This window comes from Stenella coeruleoalba, assembly GCF_951394435.1.
Source record: "Stenella coeruleoalba genome assembly, chromosome: 3".
Lineage (NCBI taxonomy): Eukaryota > Metazoa > Chordata > Mammalia > Artiodactyla > Delphinidae > Stenella > Stenella coeruleoalba.
In genome coordinates, this window is record NC_137148.1 from 109664685 (window position 1) to 109687112 (window position 22428).

The 22428-nt window shown below is 46.9% G+C and overlaps 1 protein-coding gene across 1 annotated transcript; it reads left to right on the forward strand.

The window, feature by feature from the left end:
- Positions 1–10319: 10319 nt before the first annotated feature.
- On the forward strand, positions 10320–19447 carry IL4 (interleukin 4; the record flags this gene model as incomplete). Its single annotated transcript, XM_079917983.1, has 3 exons — positions 10320–10709; positions 16294–16419; positions 19355–19447. Exons 1-3 carry the CDS (start codon positions 10575–10577, stop codon positions 19445–19447), a joined length of 354 nt encoding a protein of 117 aa, XP_079774109.1. The 5' UTR covers positions 10320–10574.
- Positions 19448–22428: the final 2981 nt, after the last annotated feature.

The window sequence follows — 22428 nt, forward strand, 5'->3', positions numbered from 1 at the left end:
CGAGGCAGGGGACAGGTCAGAGGGCCAGAGTAGCCACTCTTGTCTGACGGCCAGCAGTCAGCCCTCAGCCAAGTAATTTATTGTTTTCCCTTGTATTTAAAGTTAAGTATTAAAATATGTTATCAAAGAGTTAATAATATATAGGAGAGCAGGCTAGAACACTGCATATGGTGTGGATTGTGGGGAGGGGTCATTGGATAAGTTGTTTCATTGACTTTGTCAAGCTGGAAGCCAGAAATAAAGATGGTGACAAGAGACCTGATGGTGTTTGCCTTTTATGTTGGCCTTTGGGGACGCGGGCCTGTGTTCTGAAGACTCTGAGGAGTGTTTGGGAGGCAGGGCAGTCGGAGGGGGGCCTAGGATGGAGTGGAGGGGGAGTGAAGTACAAGACCTGGGCTGAAAAAAAGCAAGTCAGTGCCTGGGGAGAGGGGACCTGGCCAGGAGGAGTTCCCCACCACCACCTGCAGGGAGGTGGAAGAAGCATGGGCCAGGGTGTCGGGGATCAAGGGAGGTGTCTGGAGCACGTAGAGACCTCAGAAGTGGTCTCATGAACACAGCCCTGGAGGAGTGGCCAGCCTATGTCTGGCACCACCCACACACCTGCTGGTGTCGCCCATATGAAGCTCAGGAAAGAGAAGGTGGCTTGCCCAAGGTCCCACAGCTGGTATGGAGCAAAGCCGGGATTTGAACCCCAAACTCACTCCAACTCCAAAGCTCACACACTTAACCACCTTGCCTCCCTCTGTCCAAATGCCATCTGGCCTGAATGCACGACCTTTGTAATACTGTCACCAGCCTGTGTGGGCACCTCCCCTGACGGGGAGCTCACTACTCGCTCTCTAGGTACAGCCCATTCAATGTCTGGACACCTCTCATCACAAGAGAGTGCACACTCGCCACCTCTGTGAACAAAGACGCACCAATGACTTGCGGCCCCTGGACCGTGGAGTGACTGCGGTGGAGAGCCAAGGTCACAGGGCCCTGATCAGACTGTTCCTTTCCAAGCAGGTGTTTTTGCTTCTCCTTCAGTCAAGGCCAGCACGTGGAGGGCAGAAAGCAGCAAGTCTCAGCAAGCCACAGCTAACGGGCACACCCATCAGCCACGGTTTACACTGTGAATATTCGGGTGGCGGGTCAGCAGAGACCAGCCTCAAATGCTGAGTGGGCGGCAGGCACCCTCCCTGGGGGAGCCCAGAGCCCTGTGGGAACACCTATAGCAATGCTCACAAGTCAGTGGAGGCAGCCACTCAGGAGCAGTGAGAGCTCATGCCGTGTGTGATTCAGGCAGCAGAGGTCATGGCAGGACCTGTCCAGGGTGCAGATGACTGCAGCAGACTGCTCCAGGGACCACTCTCAAATGGAGTGAACCCCTCATTTCCAGCCAGGCAGATGTGAGGGAAGAAGCCACAGTCAACTGTGCAGGGATCTGGGGATGCTCAGCCCAGGGAGGGAAGACCTGGGAGGAGGCACAGGAGCTGAGTGTCCCATGCGCTGTCCAGCGTGGGAAGTGATGGTCTCAGAACCTGTTAAGTCCCACTACATTTGCTGAGTACTGCCTGAGGCCTGCCCTGCACCAGCTGCCTGGGCTAGTGGTGACCAAGACACCACATGCACTCAAAGTTTAGCAGCAGAAAGAAGTCTTTAAACAGTGGGGGTCTGGAAAAGGGTGCTCTACCCTGGGAGGGTGGGTAGCTCAAATGTCAGGGGTGAGGGTAGGAGTGAGATCTCCGCTATCCTCCTCCATCCAGAGATTCGAGGATTTTAAGGTCAGAAGAATATTTATGGAAGATTGATTTTTCTTCTTCTTTAACACAAAACTTAGCTATCCATTCTCTGGTAACATCACCTTTGACCCATGTTCTCTCTGCCCAAGCAGGGCATTGGCCTGTCTGTCCAAAAGGAAGATGGAAAGGCTTCCGGTGAAATTCCCTGTGAATTTCTCAAGAACAAAGACTGGAATTGAGGTTGGCCTGGGCGAGGACCCCTTAGGATTGCCCAAGCCATAGTCAGGAGGGCCCTGCTGCTGGGGGCACAGTGCCGACAGTGCCACCTGGACCCCACCACTAGGGGTCTGCAGCGCACCACATCCTCAGCCACCCGCAGCTCCTTGCCTGCGCCTCCGCCTCACCCGAGCTGTCCCCAGAGAGGAGCCTGTGGTCACGAGGGCGTGTGCAGTGAGCCAGGGGGGCTGGGGGCCTTCCAGGGATGGCAGACCTCACAGAGCCACAGAACCAAGCCGCTGTTGCTGGCAGTGGGAAAGGGGGCCAGTCAGGAATGAGAGATAAGGAAGAGAGAGGAAAAAAAAGGTATGTGTCAGCTCTTGAGGCTGGGAACATCACCACCTGGGGACTGACCCTCCGGGTATATGCTGGAAGTCTTCTCTAGCCATGTGGTCTCACTTCTTTCATGCACAAGGCAAACCCCAAACAGGGCCCAGGGAGAAGGGGCGTCAGGAAGAGACAGAAGGCTTGGTGAGTGGGAGGGAGATGCTGGTCATGGGGCCCAGGGTGGGGAGCCTCTTGGCACACCAGGAACCCCAGGCCTAGGAGGTTTCACCGGAAGAGGGGCTGGGGCTCAAGTGAGAAGTGAGACACACACTCAGGTTTCCAGTGAACTTGGCGCCAAACACCTCTGTTTGCCACTCAGATGAGGTGTCAGAAAACACTCCGAGTCACCTCAGGGGTTTCTCTGAGGCTGGTCGTCTGAACTGCTCAGGACCCAGGAGGACAAGGGCCTGCATCTTGCTTCCTTGTGACCGAGCAGCTTGAAGGCTGGGGTTTATCGAATGCATCAGCTTATCGCTTTTTCATTACGATCAACGGGGCAGTGCCTTCTGCTTATGATCTTAATTTACCTGGTCAGTTTGAACAAACTCAAATCCTGCTCCTCCCTTGAGCTGACTCCCCTCTAAGGGAGTCTTAAAAGACCCAGACGAGTCTAGGCTGACCATGTCCAGATGGGGCAGCCTGGCCTGGGACACACAGGCCAGGCACCCAGCCTTTCCAGAGGTCCAAGCCGGTGTCAGAACTGGTGGCTGTATCACCCCTCCCACACACGTTGCCCACTCCTACCCTGAAAAATAAAAGTCACAAAGCCTCATTATCTTCACTCATTTCTCAGCTCCACCCAAAAGCAACAGAGCACAGGGTTTGCAACAAACTTTCCCAGATCAACTGATTTCTCAGCAGCAAGGGAGGGCCCCATGACGAAGCCATTTGAAATCCCAGAAGCGGTTTTCTACTTACGACCTCACTTTCTGTTGCGCTCTCTCCCTTCCCCTCCTGCGTGCCTTCTCTTGTGGAAAGTGATTCTCTCAAAGCGTTGTTCAGAAACACCCCCAGCCCACGTGCTGCCTGGGCAGATGCCGCTGTGTGGTCGCCAGTGACGCAGACGCCACAAGTAAATATAGCAACTCTCATCAGCTCCGCTCTCTGCATCACTTGGACAAGCGTGGGGCCCAAGGGCTCTTCCTGAAACCCACGAAGGTGGGAAGGGCCGAGCTGGCTGTGGCAACCCCTATAGACCCAAGCTGATGGCCTCTGGCGGACCAGAGGGGCCTAGGCCAGAAGGAGTCACCTCACTAGAAAAGCAGTTTCTCATTCATTGTCTTCTTTTTCTTCTAATCCCTGTCTTCCCACATTTTCTATGAATAATGAGCATACATTCATTTCCCACTGGGGGACAAAGACAAATTTAATTAAAAAAAATAAAGCAACAGAACATGGAATTGACGCCTGGTCCGTGAGGTAGGAGGGAGCTGATCAAGACTGGGGTTGGGAAGGGCCAGCAGCACATCTGGGAGGCACGAGCCCAGGACCCTTCATCTCAGGTCTAACTGCTCCCTGGGATCAGCTGTCTCAGGAGAGGAGGTGGGCCTTTGTAGGGGCCTGGGACACAGGAGGTCCTGTACTATTCCTCTCATGGGTTGGACCTCCTTGGGCCAATCAGATCCTGTGTTTCTGAAGAGAGAAGAAGACGTTCCATTCTTGGGGGTCTTTACCTTGCCTGACCTGCCTGGAGGTGGGGATAGGGGGATCAGAGGGGGAGGAGATGGGAGAGGGTGGGCCGCCAGCCCAGCTCTGAAGCTGAAGAGACATGGATGCCCTGTGGGTAGATGGACCGCTCCTGCAGACTCCTCAGCCAGCTTCCCTCTCTTCCAGGAGAAGAAGCTACTTTACCATCTGCTTGGCAAAGCCCGAGTCCACAGTCGTGCCTGTCTCAGCTCCCTCCTTCCCTTGTCCCCTCGTCTCCGTGTCGGCGGTCCTCCCTGCATCTATGCCCAGAATCCTATTCTCCCTGCCTTCTACAGGGGCTCGGGGCAAGGACTTCAGGGTCCAAACCACCCTGGCTTCAAGTCCCAGCTGTCCCCTTGACTTCCCCTGTTGTGACTCAGGGAGAGTCTCAGCTGCCCCTCTGTGAAATGGAGCTCCATGCATTCATGCAACAAGGATCTCCTGAGGCCTTCATTAGGTGCCAGACACTGTTCTGGGTGTTGGGGACACATGGTGAAAAAAACAAGATTACTTCTAGTGGGGGGACAGGATGCACAAACAAGAGAATGCAGGGTGTGCAGGGGGCGGTGAGCGCTGCGAAGGGCAACGGAGCAGTCAGGGGCAGGTAGAGGCTGCTGCCATGTTGTGATAGGAGGTCAGAGAAGTCCACCTGGTGAGATAGGATAGAACCAAGACCTGGATGAAATGGGAGGAGCAGGGAGAAAGCTGTTCACACAACAGAGGGAAACGTCCAGGAAGAGGGGACAGCGAGTGTCAAAGTCTTAGCAATAGCAAGCACTCGCGTGGCTGAGCAGAGGACGGGCAGGACTGGGCTTTGCTCCAGCTCTAGGTGTGATGCAGCGACACTGGCTGCTGTGTGAAGAGCAGACTGTGCAGACAAGGGTGGGGCGGAATGACTAGTCAGGAGGCTCCTGTGGAAACCCAGGTGGGAAATGACAGTGGACGTGGCAGTGGCGGGTGGGATGTGGTCAAATTCAGGAGATATCTGGGTCATCTACATAATATACACTTATTTGTATACGTTATTTACATCAACATTATACATGATATATAATCACTGTAAATATGTGTATATTATATAATACATAAATATAAATACTAAACATATATTTAATTTTTCTACCCATATAAGTCTTAGTAACTCCCAGGTATCCATTGCCCAACTTCAACAGTTAGCAACTCATCTCTGCCCCATCTGCCCTGCTTCCGAGCAGGGCTGCAGTCTGAAGGCAGAGGCTTTGGCGGCACATCGGGTGTGGGGCACGGGAGGTTTGCACCATGGTGTGAGCACCCTGAAGGATGGAGTTGCCATTTACAGAGCTGAGGAAGCCTGTGCTCAAGAATGTCCCATTTAAAAAATAACTATTGATCGTGTGTGGTCCCCCACTGCTCGCAACTAGCACCCCAACATAGCTGGCCTTCCGAAATGTATCTACACCAGTGTTTCCATTTCGTGAGCCTACTGCGCTCCAGAGGCCACCTCAGTGATGTCGCCGATTTTCTCCCATCGCTAAATCCAGCAGAAGCCCTTCTGCCCCTATCTCGCCTGACCCTGAGGAACATGTGATGCTGCTGACCACTCACTTGTCCTCGGAGGCTCATGCCTGGGCTCCCTCTCAGGCTCTTGGCTGCCTGCCTCCTCTCCTTCCTTCTGTGTTTCCAGTGCCGCAGTCATTTCCTGTTCCCTCTCTTCCCTCGCCCTCCCATCCAGGACCACACTGCTCCCTTGGCTTCCCCTCATCTTCTGTCTACAACACAGACCCTCCTCAGCTCAGAGCTGCAGGCGCCTCAGTTCATGCTCCACCCCCACCAACCTCCTTCCCTCCTCAAAGGTCATCTCTGTGAATGGCAGTTCCCCAAGCCACAAACCTGGGGTCCTCTTCCTCACCCCCATATTCAGCCAATTCTAAGTGCTATTAATAATAATGATGATGATGATAACAATGATAATGGTGAAAATGATAGTTGGCATTTATGGGCTTCCTACATGGCAGGCACACCAAACACTTTATATGTATTACCTCCGATCACCTTCCCACACCCCTATTATTAGCCTAATTTGACACAGAAGCCTGGACAGGGTCACCCTTTTCCCAGTCACCAAGAAAGTAAGTGGCAGAGCTGGGATTCAGAACCGCCAGGTCCCACTGACTCCAGGTCCCTCTACTGCTGCTAAGTAACACTAGACCCACAGCACTGACCGCCTTACCTTCCACACCAGCTCCCTCCTTCACAGGACGGCCGCAGTATTCTAACTGGTTCCCTTCCCAGGCCCACTGGCTTTCTTTGGTTCCTCGGGGAGCTCCCCCCTTTAGGCCTCCCACTGCTGCCCCCCTGCCCTAGCACTGACCCCCCCGCCAGTCCCCGACCTATTCCAATCTCTGCTAAGTATCACTCCCTTGGAGGAGTATTACTTTTTTCATGAAGAAGCCCACGAGGAGTCAGAAAGGGCTCTGCTGGGTGTTGTCTGGCTCAGCTGACAGAAGAGAAGCAGGGCTCAGGGAGTCTCTGACTGACCCAGCCAGGGCCCAGCAGTCTTCAACTTCCCTCTGCGCTTTAGTGCCGCCCCACCTGCTTTGCCATCCTGGCCCGTGACTCCCGCAGGCTGGGAGAGGCTCCTTCACCTCTGTCCTCATGTGGCTGGGTGCTGGCTGCCGTCCCCGACACGCAGGCCCCCACCTTCCTGGCCTCTGAACACCCAGCCACATGCACAGCTGCCATGGTGTCGCCCTGCAGGAAGGGTGGGGACCTTCTGGTCACTCCTGACAGTCTGGAGAGTTTATCCTTTTTTCCCTGGCCTCATCCAACCGTTGAAACAAAGCAAAAAAGAAGCTGTATTCTGCTTCTGAGCTATGGATCCCAAATTATATTCCTTTTCTAACTCACATCTTTGCCCCAGAACCCCAAGCCCAGGCTTTGGCCCTCAGCAAAGGCTCAAAAAACAACTGTTCAACACGTAGATAGCTTTTCTACTGCCTCCCACGCATGCTGGGATTCCGCTGACCCCTCCTCTCCAGCTCCACCTCAAACCTCAAGGCTTTGAGAGGTGTGCTCTGCACCGCAGACTCTTGTCCCATGTGCCTGCACTTGCAAGGCTACTCCCGTTTTAACTTGAACATTTCCTTAAAAAAGGACTATGAACCATTTTACTCCAAGTAATAGTTAATAGGGATTTGAAGTCTCTAGTTATCCTGGAAGGAAGGCTGCCCTTTCTTATTAATTCCCCCCCATTTGCATAGCGAAGAAAAAACTTACCCTAGCAAAAAACACAAATAATCCAATTTTAAAATGGGCAAAGAACTTGTATAGACATTTTTCCAAAGACGATATACAAATGGCCAACAAATTCATGAAAAAGAACTCAACATCACTAATCATCAGGGAAATGGAAATCAAAACCACAAAGAGATATCACCTCACACCTGTTAGAATAACTATCATCAAAAAGACAAGAATGTTGGCAAGGATGTGGAGAAAAGGGAACCCTCATGCACTGGTGGTGGGAATGTAAATTGGTGCAGCCACTGTGGAAAACAGTTACGGAGCTTCCTCAAAAAATTAAAAGATAGAACTACCATACAAACCAGCAATTTCACTTCCGGGAGTATACCCAAAGGAAACAAAACCACTAACTCAAAGAGATATCTGCACTCCCATGTTCATAGCAGCATTTTTACAATAGCCAAGATATGGAAACATCCTAAGTGTCCATCATGGATAAATGGATAAAAAACTTGTGGTATATGTGCAACGGAATATTATTCAGCCATAAAAAAGGAAATCCTGCCATTTGTGACAACGTAGAACCTGAAGTGAAAACTCAGACAGACAAATACTGTATAATCTCACATATGAATCTAAAAAAACAAAACTCATAGAAAAAGGGATCAGATTTGCAGTTACCAAAGGTGGGAGGTGGAAGGAGGGGGAACTGGATGAAGGCAGTCAAAAGGTACAAACTTCCAGTTGTAAATAAGAACTGGGGATGTAACATACAGCATGGTGACTGTAGCTAACACTGCATTGTGGTGTATTTGAAAGTTGTTGAGAGAGTAAATCCTAAGAGTTCTCATCACAAGGAAAAACATTGTTTTTTTTTTTTTTGTATCTATATGAGATGATGGATGTTAACTGAACTTATGGTAATCATTTCACGATATATAAGATAAATCATTATGCTGTACACCTTAAACATACAGTGCTGTATGTCAGTTATATCTCAATAAAACTGGGGGATAAAAGAAATAGCTATTAAAAAAAAAAAGAATTAACTTACCCAGAGAGGTCTGATCTTTGTCCTGGCTCTTGGGAGGTAACCTCCAAACCCCTTGAACGAAGAATTTGACAGGTCTTTGTCACCAGTTCCTGGGAGGTAGCCCCTAAATCCTTGGGATTTTCCAAGTTATAGGAGTATCTTTGCTATTTGTGGCAGGGCCTAATAGTTTATGCTAATGAGGCCACTCAAGGTGGACTGGTCACACCATTAAGCTGTTGTGATATCAGCCCGACCTCCACGGAGGGGGCTGGAGGATAAGGTCAATCGAGTGGCCAAGGATTCAGTCAGTTATGCCTACTGAATGACACCCCAGTAAAACTGGACACCAAAGCTCTGATGAGCTGTCCTGGTTGGCATGCTCTGTGTGTAGTCACACATCAAGGTGCTGCGGAAGCACTATGTTGTGACTCCAGGGAGAGAAGACAGAGGAGGCTTCGTGCCTGGGACCCTCCCAGACCTCACCCTCTGTGTGTCTTCTTTTGGCTGGGTCTGATTTGTATCCTTTTGCTGTAATAACACTATAACCTTAGGTATAGTGTTTCCCTGAGTTCCGTGAGTCATTCTAGCAAATTACTGAACCTGAGAGGATAGTGGGAACTCAAACTGGTAGCCAGTTGGCCAGAAGTGAAGGTGGACTGGGGACTCCCAAATTTTCAGCCAGTGTATAAAATGAGGGCAGTCTTGTGGAGGCTGTGCCCTTAACCTGGGAGGTTTGGCCCAACTCCACACAGTTGGTATCAGAAGTCACTGCACTGAGTCCGGCAAACCCCCTGCACAGTCCCAATGGAAGGATCCTAAATATGGTCCAAGGACCTTTTTTTTTTTTTTTGCGGTACGTGGGCCTCTCACTGTTGTGGCCTCTCCCGTTGCGGAGCACAGGCTCCGGACGCACAGGCTCAGCGGCCACGGCTCACGGGCCCAGCCGCTCTGCGGCATGCGGGATCTTCCCGGACCAGGGCATGAACCCACGTCCCCTGCATCGGCAGGTGGACTCTCAACCACTGCGCCACCAGGGAAGCCCACAAGGACCTATTTGATACAACTATCCAGATCCTTTCTTTCACGGAGTACAAATCACTGCAATAAGAGCCAAAACGCAGGAATGACCTTAGCAGTCATCTTTTCTGTGTGACCTTCCAGAGGAAATCAGTAGGGAGAGGAAGGTCAGAAACCAAGAGAAGGGAAGTGGAGAGGAAAGAGAAGGAGAGGCTCAGGGAGGAATAAGCAGTCGCGTTCTGGGGCGCAGGCATCTGAGTGAGCAATGGGGGCGTGCAGCGCGTCACCAGGTCCATAGAGATTAGACTGAAGCACCAGGGCAAGTGGTGGCACCTTCATCAGGACAACTGATTGGTAAATCTGTGAAATTATGGCTCTTTTTCCCTAATTAGCTAAGGTTGTATTTAAATTCCATTTTCAAAGTGGTCATTCCTTTTTTTTTAAATTACTTTTATCTTTTATTTATTTATTTTGCCACACGGCACGTGGGATCATAGTTCCCTGACCAGGGATCGAACCCTCGCCCCCTGCGGTGGAAGTGCTGAGTCTTAACCACTGAAAGCTCAGGATAGGCATACTTTGCCTAGAGCCTCCTTATTGTTAAAGACCTATGGACCTGATGTGACCCTAACTAAGCCCCACCTCATATTACAAGTCCTTGGCCAAAATCCTCAATTTGGAAGAACGGCATGCCTGAGTGCTAGGACAGGAGAGAATCTGTGCCTATTACTTTCCTTCTACCCAGAGAAAGAACCCCAGATCAGCTTTTCCACAAAAGGAGAGTTTCCCAGATGCCACCCATACTTGGAAGAAGCCAGGTTGAAATACTAATCAAGTCAAACTTTCTTGATATTACTCTATCTTTCCCCAGGAGGGCTGCACTGAAACAAATTCGGACACCTGTGGCCTCCTCCTTCTATGCAAAGCAAAAAGCCAGCAGCAACCCCAAGCTGATAAGACTAACCTAAAGAGCAAATTATGGTGTAATTTCCTATGCTGATACTTTGTAGTTAATTTAAAAAAAAAAAGGTTTCATTTTCCTACTGGTCTGATTTCACAGGAACATTTTACCTGTTTTTGTGAGGCATTTTTTCTCCTGGAAGAGAGGCGCTGATTGGTCCCACATGACTGACAACCTGGTGTAATGAAAATTTCCAATGTAAACTTATTTTCCCTCAGTTTCAGCAATTTTAAATCTATATATAGAGATATCTTTGTCAGAATTGCATTGTTAGCTTCTCCTGGTAAACTGATTGTCTCACATTGTCAGTGCAAATAGAGATCTATTAATGGGTCTCACCTCCCAACTGATCCCAATGCTAGTCTGCTTACTGGCATGTACCAGCAACTTCGTCCATGGACACAAGTGCGATGTTACCTTACAAGAGATCATCAAAACGCTGAACAACCTCACAGCAAAAAAGGTAAGCTATCTGGTACCATCTCTCCAGATGTTCTGGTGATGCTGTGCATATTTCTTAGACTGTGAAAAGAACATAACAGCTTCTAGAGAGTTGGTAGTTGGTGGTTGGTGATAGGATGGGGAGCAGTGTGGAGACTTGTCTCCTGGCACTTTTTTCACCCGAGGGACCACAGGAAGTTTTCTCAGTTTGAGGGAGTCAGAGCTGCTCAGCAAGGCTTACCCTGTGCAGTTGGAGGTAACTCTGTCTCTTGCTCTCTCGTTCCTGCCTGGGCCAAGAACTTGTGCATGGAGCTGCCTGTAGAAGACGTCTTTGCCACCACAAAGGTAAGAGCTGTCCCGGGTCTGCTTTGGCAGATAGGTGACTTGGTGAGGAGAGCCATCCACAAGTGTTAGAACAAGAAATTTTTTTTTAACATAAAGGGAACAGGCCCAAATTAACTATAATGGGTGAAATGTTTTCAAAGACTGAGAATTCTGATCTTTACTCTCAAATACATTTTGGTGTTTCTGGTTTCACTTGATTTAGAAGATGTATAATAGAAAGCTTGGGTTTTGTAGTCATAATTCAGATCCCAGTCCAGGAAAAGCTCTTTAGGATTTTACCCAACCCAGGTCGAGTACCTGGAATATAGGAGGCACTCAATAAATGCTGTTGAAGGAGAGAATTTTTCTGGCCCATATATTTCTGAAAAACCAAATACTCTCACAAAAACAGATATTGAGATTACACGTTGAGAGAGCTTTCATTTTGTCTAAGAGACTTCCTATGGCAACAGGAAAGGTATCGCCAGAGCCCCTCCTCTTCCGCAGCCTGGTCACCTAACAGCCCACCGGCTCCGGGCATGGCTGTCCAGAGACCCTCATCTTGCTCTGTCCTGCCAACTCCCCTCTGGCCTGTCCAGAACCGTCCTGCTGGACAGGGGCCGACATATCCCTGCCTCCGGCTGCTCCTACCAGAGCATCTCACCTTTCCTCCTCCTGCTGCATCTCACCCCCACCCCCCGATCTGCAGTGGGAGGAGATAGATTTGACAGCTGATAGTGCATTTTTCTCTGACAAACACACGACTACAGCCATATCAATAGCTTTCTGCACATCAGTTCCTGTTTTCATGGAAACACACGACTGAGAATGAAAAACCCAAAGCTTCAATTTACCAGTGGTCTCCTAACCACCTGCTTTCCACATGTACTAGACTTGGCCAGGAGTGAAGCCCTATGGGTTGGGCAGGGCCACACCCCAGCACCCAGGCCACAGGGCAGGCCTGTCCTGCTCGTGAGCAAAGCTGGTCTTCGGGCCTTTATCTGGACTATCTCACTTCATTAAAGATTATTCCAGGAGTCTGATATACAATGATATATAATACTGTAATTATATAATAGTATATAATATAAACGTATAATACATAATATTATATAATACATAATTTTATCCTTCAGAATCTCATCCCATATCAGACTGTATCTGTCCATCAGCAGGTTGGAAGGACTTGGAGATTTTATATATATATATAAATTTATATATTATATATATATAATGTATTGATACTTTATATATCTCATATATTAATATTGTATATATAGAGAAATAAAATAGCCAGGAGTCCACTGAGCTGTGCTCTGGGCTCTCCAGAGGTTGGCTGCACTGCTGGGAGGGTGCTGCCAAAGCCAAGGGCAGGGCCCCAGCAGAAGTGCCGAGGGTTTGGAAGTGAGACAGTCTGTGGCTTTAGCCCCAGTTCTGCCATTAACTAACTATGTGGCCTTTGGTAAGTCTCCGCACCTCTTTGTGCCTCAGTTTCTACATGTGAAGATTTGAAAGCAATTTTGAAAGTTGGCTGGAATCCAACTCTTGAGTTAGTGGAAAATGGTATTGTATGATATAACTCCTGATTAAAGGCAAAAACTGGTTGTAGAGAAGCAATCATTCTAAGAAAGAGGCCAGCGTTAGGAAATGATCAAACCCTCCATGACTGCGAGCCCAGTGCGACCCCACTCTGGGCTGCTCTAGAAGACCCAGCCAGCCCTCACCCCCGCCAAGGTGCAGGCCAGTCCCCGCTGCCTTCCTTCACTCTTACCTATCTCATGCCTTCTCCCGAACTGCTTCTATTCCTCCTGGATTAACAAGCTTGTTTTTCCATTCTTCTCTTTTCCTCAAAGACTCAGCACTGCTTACTTATCTATTAAGATACTTCAGAACAAAGAAAGGTTGTTATTTTCAAAACCCACAAAGATGCTATGTGGGAGGAAAAGTTACTTCTTTGTGTTCTCAAGAAGAACATCTTTCCAAAGTCCAGCATATTCATTTTAGTGCTTTTGGGGATCAAGAGTTCCATTATGCCCAAATTGGGTGGCATCCTGCTCTTGGCAAATGCTGGAAGAATGTGCTGATCTAAATCCTGGGTTCCACATGCAATGCCTCCCGAGTGTCTCTGAAGTTAGGTGGTCTGAGGAAGAGAAAGGTGGAAAGCAAGCAAGTTGGCTGGCCTAGGAAGGACTTCTTGGGTGGACCATTAGTTGGAGGTATTTCCTACTACCAAAGGGAGCAAAAGTCCGTAATTTTTCAGAGAGCTCTATGCCAACCCTCAAATCTTTTTTTAAAAGTGAAAGTAGAGGATTCTTTTCATACATCACATTCGCTGACTAAATTTGGGCATAAGTGGAGATAACGAATACAATACATATAGGATGGATCTGTATGTCCTTAAATGAAGCTAGTCAAGACCCATTAGAACTCTAGCAGAATCCCTGCACCGAAGTCTCCCAAATGGTGTGCCACCACTTCTGTATTCCTATGAGGGGTGGGCTTCTTTCTGGCAGGAGACCAGGCCTCCCTTTTGAGCCTCTTTCCTGAGCAGTTCTGAACTGCAGAGTCCGCATGGCTCCTCAAGGTATGCCCTAAGCAAGACACACTCAGGCAGCGAAAGCTGGACAAGCAGTCGAAAAAGTGGGCGGTCAGAGTGTCATCCTGTTGCCGCAATGCCAATGGAACTAAAACATTAAGGACTTTAACTAAAACTACTTAAAGACCCTTAGAATTCCTTCTTTTAAAAGTTTTCCATTTGATTCAAACTCTTTTCTATACTTATCCTAATCACCTTTAGAAAGTCTTTTGAAAAATATCTTTATTTAGTTATTTTTAAAGATTTTTTCATGTGGACCATTTTTAAAGTCTTTATTGAATTTGTTACAATATGGCTTCTGTTTTATGTTTTGGTTCTTTGGCTGCAAGGCATGTGGGATCTTAGCTCCCCGACCACGGATCGAACCCGCACACCTTGCACTGGAAGGCGAAGTCTTAACCGCTGGACCACCAGGGAAGTCCCTGAAAAATATCTTTAGAGGGTGTTTTCCTACCTTAAATGGCTACATACTCAAAACTGAGACAGTATAATTTCTAAGCTCCTAGCCAACATTTTAGAAAAGGCTCATCAGATTTTGATGGACAAATAAGCAAAGGATCTCTTCTCTTTTTGGCATTCTTGAACCTCATTGTTCTCTCTCCAGCAACATAGGCGTCTGCCTCCATCTGCATACTCAGCTAGTGTCTACCTTCTCCTTGGCCTCGCCACCTCTGCTCACCCACAAAGCCCCCCAGAGGTATGGTGATTTATGGGAGGTTTCTTGACTCCCAGAGCCCAGAGATACTGGTGCTGCTCTTAAATTTCCAGCCAGAGTATACGCCCTTTGGAAGGACATGTACTTCATTAAGTACATACATGTCCTTCCAAAGGCCCTGCCCATGGGCCGTCAAGCTCCACAGCGGAAAGGGGAAGCTTTCGTAGTCTAGGATTCTGGCGCTTCGGTCTGGGTCAAGATCTTCCTGGAAAAACCCTAAAATATGAACTGCACTCCTAGAATTTAGCCTAAAGAAATAAGAGATGAACACAAAGATTTATACAGATGGCTTGCTGCCACTTTATTTACAGAAGCAAAAAACTGCAGTGATAGGGGATTGACCAACTATGGCACAAATATGCCGTAGGTTCCTACACAGCTCTCAATCACATGTTCTTAAATATTACTGAATGATGTAAGAAATTGCTAGTACTATATGTTAAGTGTAAAAAGGTTATAAAAGAGTATCAATAGTTGGTCCCTATTGCAAAAAAAAAAGTATTAAAAAATCTGGAGAGATAGTTAGCAAAATCTTAACAGTAGTTCTCTCTGGCTAATGGGATAATGAGTGAATTCACTTTTGTTGAATGTATATTACTTTTTTTTTTTTTTTTTTTGCGGTACACGGGCCTCTCACTGTTGTGGCCTCTCCCGTTGCGGAGCACAGGCTCGAACAGGCTCAAACCCGTGTCCCCCTGCATCGGCAAGCGGACTCTCAACCACTGAGCCACCAGGGAAGCCCCCTGTATATTACTTTTATAGTAAAAAGTTTGGTAATCAGAAAAAATACGGAAGACCCTAGAAAGCTGCTTGGACAGTGCTTTTCACATAAATCCCCTGGAGATCCTGTTAACGCACATTGTGACTCAGTGGGTCCAGAGGGAGGTCTGAGATTCTGCATTTCTAACAAGTTCCCAGGTGACGCCCACGCTGCTGCTTCATGGGCCACATTTTGAGTGGCAAGGAACAAGAGCAGGTCCTGGCAGAGGCTGGAGACAGGTTTATCTGAGCTGGATTGGGCTCAAGCTAAGACACCCTCCAGGCTCCGGGCCTTTGTTCTTCAGTGGAGAGAGAGAGGATACACCAGGCCTGACCAGGCCGAGACACATTCCCTCTCCCAGGTTCTCAAAAAGAGCTGGTTCCGCACTTGTACAAGCCCTCTTCTGAGGCTCAAAGGTCCCCAGGAAGAGCCATGTGGCCAGACTCACACCAGGGCTGCCAGCATTCCAAGGAGGTTCTGACCCTGCACATTCGAGGCTAGAAGCCCCTAACAGAAACTCTGTCCAAGGCCCAGCACCCTTTCTCAGAAGCTTCCCCTCATCTCCCCAGGCCACACTCCTGGGGCACCTAGCTCTGATCCTGGCACTCACGTCTAGCTGTGTGGGGACATGTATCTCCTCACACTGCTACTTCCCATGGGGAGGGTTAAATGGAGAGTGCTGGCCAAAGTGGCACTGTCCAGGTCAAAGGATGGGCATTCATTTATTCAACAAACATGTGGGATTTCCAGGGAACCTGGATTCAAAAACTATAAATTACAGGAATAAGACAGAGCAGACTCTGATTACGAGCTGATGTACATACAACTGCATCCACAGAAAGAAGAGCTTGCATGGGATAAAGAAACAGACATGGGTTGTAGACAGATGGCCCCGCATGCAAATCCCCACTCTCCCATTTACTTAGTTGAGTGACTTGATTCAGGTACCCCTTCAGCAAAACCCTCCAAGGGAAAAGAAATTGGGAGGTTTCAGGAAAAGGCTGCTGCATTTGCAAGTAACTGGAAGAGGTTGTTTGCTGTGACGAGCAGCCTCCATTCACATGGCAGGAATACTTGAATACCTGATCCACAGTTGAGCAAATTCACCTTCTCCACTTGTCCTTCTGGAAAGAAGAAATCAGAAGGAAACATCTCTCTCCAATGTTCAAAATCAAGCTAGCAGTGGCTATCTGTGGAATTTCTCTTTCTAGAACACAACTGAGAAGGAAACTTTCTGCAGGGCCGGGACTGTGCTTCGGCATATCTACAGACACCACAAGTGCTTCAACCAACCCCTGAGTGGACTTCACAGGAACCTCAGCAGCATGGCAAACATGGTAAGCTGCATTATGCCAACAGCTTGCCTTCCAATGGATGGCAGCCTTACTTCTAAGATATTTCTCCTTATGAATAGTAGTACCCTTGGTTAATCAACCCATTCATTCATTCGACAAATATTTGTTGAGGCTCTGTGAGTGTGCTTACAGGTACTGTTCTAGGCACTGGGGATACAGTTCTTGCTCTTACAGAATGTTGTAATGGGTGAGTGAGAAAAGCAAACAAACATATGATTCCAGTAGTGATAAGTGCCATGAAGAAAAATACAGGAATAAAGAACATACAGGGGTCCTGAGGGAGAGGGCTGATTTAGTAGTTGGTGACATCATCTGAGCAGATATTTGAACTAAGTGACAGAGCCGGCCATGTTACTGATTTGGAAGGAACATTCCAGGCAGAGGGAACAGCTGTGCAAAGGCCCTAAGGTAGAAATGAGCTTCATGTGTTCAAAGATTAATAGGAGGGCCTGGATCAGAGTGAGGGAGGAAGATTTTAATAGGAGATCACACAGGGCCTATGGATTCTGCCCCAAGCATGGTGGGAAACTCCCACAGGGTTTTAAGCAAGGCAGAGACCACGATCTGATTTATGTAATTTTTAAAATGATCATTCTGGCTACTGTGCAGTAAATAGACTGAGTAGGGGTAAGCATAGAAGCAAGATGGCCTGTTGAGAGGCTACCACAGTATTCCAGCCTGCAGACGATGGTGGGTGTGACAGGGTGGAAGCAGCAGACATTGTTAGATTTGGGATATTAACCAAAAATAGAGCCAGAAGGGCTTGCTGACACATCTGTTGTGGGGGTGAGGGAGAGAGTAAAACGTGGCCTCCTGATTTCTAGCCTGGGCCCCTTGGGGAATGGTTGGTGCTGTTATCAGATATGGAAGACTGGGGGTGATCAGGGCTGGTGGCTGAGCTTAAGGTCAGGAGTTGAATTTTATACATAGTAAGTCTGAGGTACCTACTTAATAGTCAAGTGAAGATGTTGATAAGATTGTTGAAAAAGTCTGAAGCTTAAGGGAGATGTCAGAACTTGTGACATTAAGTGAAGAGTGCTTAGAAAGATGTTGTTTAAAGCCACAGGCCTGGACTTCTCTGGTGGCGCAGTGGTTGGGAACCCGCCTGCCAATGCAAGGGACATGGGTTTGAGCCCTCTGGTCTGGGAAGATCCCACATGCCACGGAGCAACTAAGCCTGTGTGCCACAACTACTGAGCCTGCACTCTAGAGCCCGCGAGCCACAACTACTAAAACCCACACGCCTAGAGCCCGCGAGCCACAACTACTAAAACCCACATGTCTAGAGCCCGTGCTCCGCAATGAGAGAAGACACGGCAATGAGAAGCCCGTGCACCGCGAGGAAGAGTAGCCCCTGCTCACCGCAACTAGAGAAAGCCCACGTGTAGCAATGAAGAACCAACGTAGCCCCAACGCAGCCAAAAAAAAAAAAAAAAAAAAGCAGGGCCACTTTAAAAAAAAAAAGTCACATAAAGAAAGAACAAAATCCAAGGACGGAGCCCAGAGGCACTCTAACATATAGAGGTCAGGAAGAGGTGGGTCCAGCAAAAGAGACTGAGAAGTAGCCAGTGAAGTAGGAGAAGTCAAAGAATGTATGGCACCCCAGAAGGCAAGTGAAGAAACTCTTTTAAGAAGAAGGAAGTGATCAACTGTGTCAAATGTACTAACAGTCAAGAACGATGAACGCTGAGAATGGCCACTGGATTTGTCATGAGGGAGGTTACCAGTGATGCTGATATAAGTGGAGATTCGGGAATGAAAGCCTGACTAGAGTGGATTCCATAGAGAATGGGGCTGGGGAGGAGTGAAAAGAAAGGGGCACTGAGTATAAAAACTCCTTCGAAGTGCTCTTCTATAACGTCGCAGAGAAATAGAACAATAGCTGAAGGGCAGGTATGGTGTGAAGGAAGTTCTTTTAAGGTGAGGTCTATATGGAGCATGTCAGTATACCAGTGGGAATGATCCAGTAAGAGGGGAGAACTGATGGTAGGAAAGAGGCAGAGCCAAGAGTGGATGTTATCTAATGCCAAGTAGAGGAATTGGGGACATTCATCCCCTCCCTGCTGCCTTATTTACAAGGTAATAAAACAGGGAGATGACACTACACTGTCTTTTTTTTTTTTTTTTTTTGCGGTACGCGGGCCTTTCACTGCTGTGGCCTCTCCCATTGTGAAGCACAGGCTCCGGACATGCAGGCTCAGTGGCCATGGCTCACGGGCCCAGCCGCTCCGCGGCATGTGGGATCTTCCCGGACCGGGGCACGAACCCGTGTCCCCTGCATCGGCAGGCGGACTCTCAACCACTGCGCCACCAGGGAAGCCCTCATTGTCTCTTTTGAGCCTCTTAATTATCTTAGGAAGTAGGCGCTATTGTTCCCCTTTTACAAAGGAGGAAACTGAAGCTTTTATAAACGAAGTAGTTTGTCCTAAGCAATGCAATTAATAATTTGGTAGAGCTGAGATTCAAACTGAAGCAGTGGCCTGGTGGTAGGTACCAGGAATCCTTTCCACCTGAAGGGCTGCCAAGCTATGATGTTTCTGGTTAATGGGCAGGGGGACTGAATCTCTCTCTCAGCAGTCCAGATGGCACGGGCTCAAGATGGCAGCAGGCAGGTCTGAGCCTCCACCTTCATGTTACGCGTCCCTGAGCAGAACCTAGCTGTGACACACCTCTCCAGGGATGGCCACACCCTGAAGGCAGACAGTGATGGTACAGTGGCCATTTCTAGGAGTGTAGGTAGCATGCACCAAAAACAGGCAAACCCTGCTGGCCTAGTGGCAGAGTCAAGCCAGACTGGAGGCCCTGGTTTGATCATTGCTCAGGCGGCAAGTGGCAGCATAGGCTTGACCCAGGTAGACAGGCATGAGCAAGACTCAAATACTTAGCGATGAAAACTAATGAAATGTTTCTTTTGTAGACCTGTTCTGTGAATGAAGCCAAGAAGAGTACGTTGAAAGACTTCTTGGAAAGGCTAAAGATGATTATGAAGGAGAAATACTCAAAGTGTTGAAGCTGAATATTTTAATTTATGAGTTTTTAATAGCCTTATTTTAAAAATATTTATATATTTATAACTCATCATAAAATAAAGTATATGCAGAATCTGACAGCATGATGTCATTTTAATGGCATAGACTATATTTACTTGCCAACTTTTGGGGAAACCAATTTAATTTACTGAGAGACTAAAATTGGTGTGGGAATTAGAAAGGAAAGACCACTTCCCTCTCAAGGAGTTCCCTCTCTCATTGGGGACATAATGCATGAAATGATTAAAGAATACAAGGCCACACAAGATGTAAATGATAATTAAAAGAGCTTGCAGAGTGGGTCCATAAGTCCTACTGACTATCAAGTAATTCTGAATTTAAAAAGTGTCAACTGGATGCTTAGAACATTCTTTTCCCATTGGCACAAGGGTTGCTATATTGAGTCCACGGTGGGGAAATAATTCTAGCACACTACCTGGCACTGCAGTGAACAATATTTAATGTCCTAATAATGTAAATTCTTTTGATTCTCAAGCTTCGAACCAACCAATAGACAAAGCATGGAAGACTTAATTATGGTTACAGAACAGACTAAATGCTATCAAACTGACAACAGAAAAGGAATAGCTCAAAATGATTGAGAGGTAAAAGCAAAAGGAAAGATTGAGAGGTGGGGCACCAACACTGTCTAAGGTTGATGGAACAAGAGACTTAAGTATTTATTCAAACTTGGAAACGTAACAAGATCTAAAAATAACTTACTATAAAAAATTTGGAAGGGGCAGTATAAATAAGGTAAACTCTCACTGTTCAATGGGGAAATCAATACAAAATATCTAAAGTTGATTAAAAAAATAGTTGGCAAGGTGGTCATGAATTGATGAATGTTGTAGTTGGGGATGGGTACATGACGGTTGATTACACTACTCTGCTTTTACACGTGTTTGAAAGTTTTTATAATAAAAAGTGAAAAAAACAATAAAGTAAAACCAATAGTAAGTAAATCAAGAAATCTTTGGAATTATAATGGTAACCACCAGAGAAACTAAAAACAAAAAAGGGAGGGTGGACTGTTGGGAATGGGACTTGGAATAAGAAACAGTGAAAGCAGGGCAGGAGATTTTTGGCTTTCTATTTAAAGTCTGTGAGTGTGACCATGTGCATAAGTGATAAAAAGTTTTTAAAAGTTAAAGTACTAAAATTAAAAAGACAGACAATAACAAACGGTGGTGAAGATGTGGAAAAACTAGAACTGTCATACATTGCTGGTATGATTGGAAAATGGTAGCCATTTTGGAAAACAGTGGGGTAGTTCCTCAAAAGATTAAACATAGTTACTATATGATCCAGTAATTCTAATCCTAGGTAGCTACACCAAGAGAACTGAAAACATATGTCCACACAAAAACCTCTACACAAATGTTCATAGCAGCATTATTCATTTATAGCAAAAAAGTAGAGACAACCCAGATGTCAATCAACTGATGAATGGATAAACAAAACGTGCTATAGCCATACAATGAAATATTATTTGGCAATAATAAGAAAAGTACTGACACATGCTACAGTATGGATGAACCTTGGGAACACTATGCTAAATCAAGGAAGCCAGACACAAAGGTCACCTACGGTATGACTCTATTTATATGAAATGCCCAGAAGAGGCAAATCCATAGAGGCAAAACGTAGAATATTGGTTGCTAGGGGCTGCGGGGATGAAGGAAGAGGGAGTGACTGCTAATAGACATAGGGTTTCTTTTGGGAGCAGGGAAAATGTTTTGATATGACATATTCAATAATGGTTGTACAACTCTGTGAAAATACTAAAATCCACTGAATTATATACTTAAAAGGATGAATTTTATAGTATGGACGTATCTCAGTAAAGCTGTTATTTTAAAAAATCAAAGGAGAAAAACAAGTGTCAAGTCATTGAAATTTGCCTTTTAAAGACATGTTCTCTGCAAGAATATGGATCTAGTAACAGTGAATGAGCATTCTCTTTTCATTCTTGCTCACACACATGACAAAAATTAATACTAGTACTAAAATTATACCAAAACATGCAACATCTTTTTAACCCTTTCAAAATAAGGCAACAAATCAAAAGCTTAAAGTCTCACCCTGACCACAGCCAGTTTCACCCTGCCCACATAAAATACCAGTATGCCAAGGGCAACAAGTAACTAAGAGAGTCATGGAGCCTTCTAAGGCCACAATGAAAATTTTAATTTCCTTTCTTCTTTGATTGAGACTCATTTGCATTCAATGGCTAATGTGAGCTGTAGTCTGCCACAGGATATGACTTGTGGGTTATAGTTTGTGTATGAGGCCAGAATGGTAAAAGGAAAGGCAATCGGAAGAAAGATTTAGAACAGGCCACAGAAGGGACATATGCAGGCTCCAGGCAGGTCTGCCACGGACGGAAATACCCAACAGTAAGCCCTGGAGTTTACCAAGGGAGTGAGAGAGCATGAATCAAGGAGGACATACATAAGAAGAATGAGCGAAGAAACTTCAGGATTAAGTGAAAGTTGAGATGCTTGTCGCTTAGGCACATTCACTTAGGAAACTTAGTTACAGCCCATACCTACTTCATAGGACGTGACTTTTATCTGTGCATGGAATGTGTGACACTGAGAGCAAAGGCTGATCCCCTCCCTCCCTGCTATCAGCTACTTCCACCTTTTACCTATGAATATATTCTATCTCTAATTGGTATTTGTAGGTAATAAATACTTATTGAATAAACAAGTGAAAGAAAAAAACATTTTGCTCAAATCTATGGCTGAATGTCTTTCATTGAAACATTCTTGGGCAAGTTAGAAATGCCGGTCTCTGATAAAAATGCCCCAGGGGCTCTCTTGTTGCTATTAGCCAGTGCCCTGTCCAGGTTTCCCACCCTCCTCTGCATGTCATCTTGATCGGCTTCTCCCAAATCATCTGAGAACGGAGAATTTCAGGGCAGAGTGCAAGGTACAGCTTTCTCATGGGCTGGCCT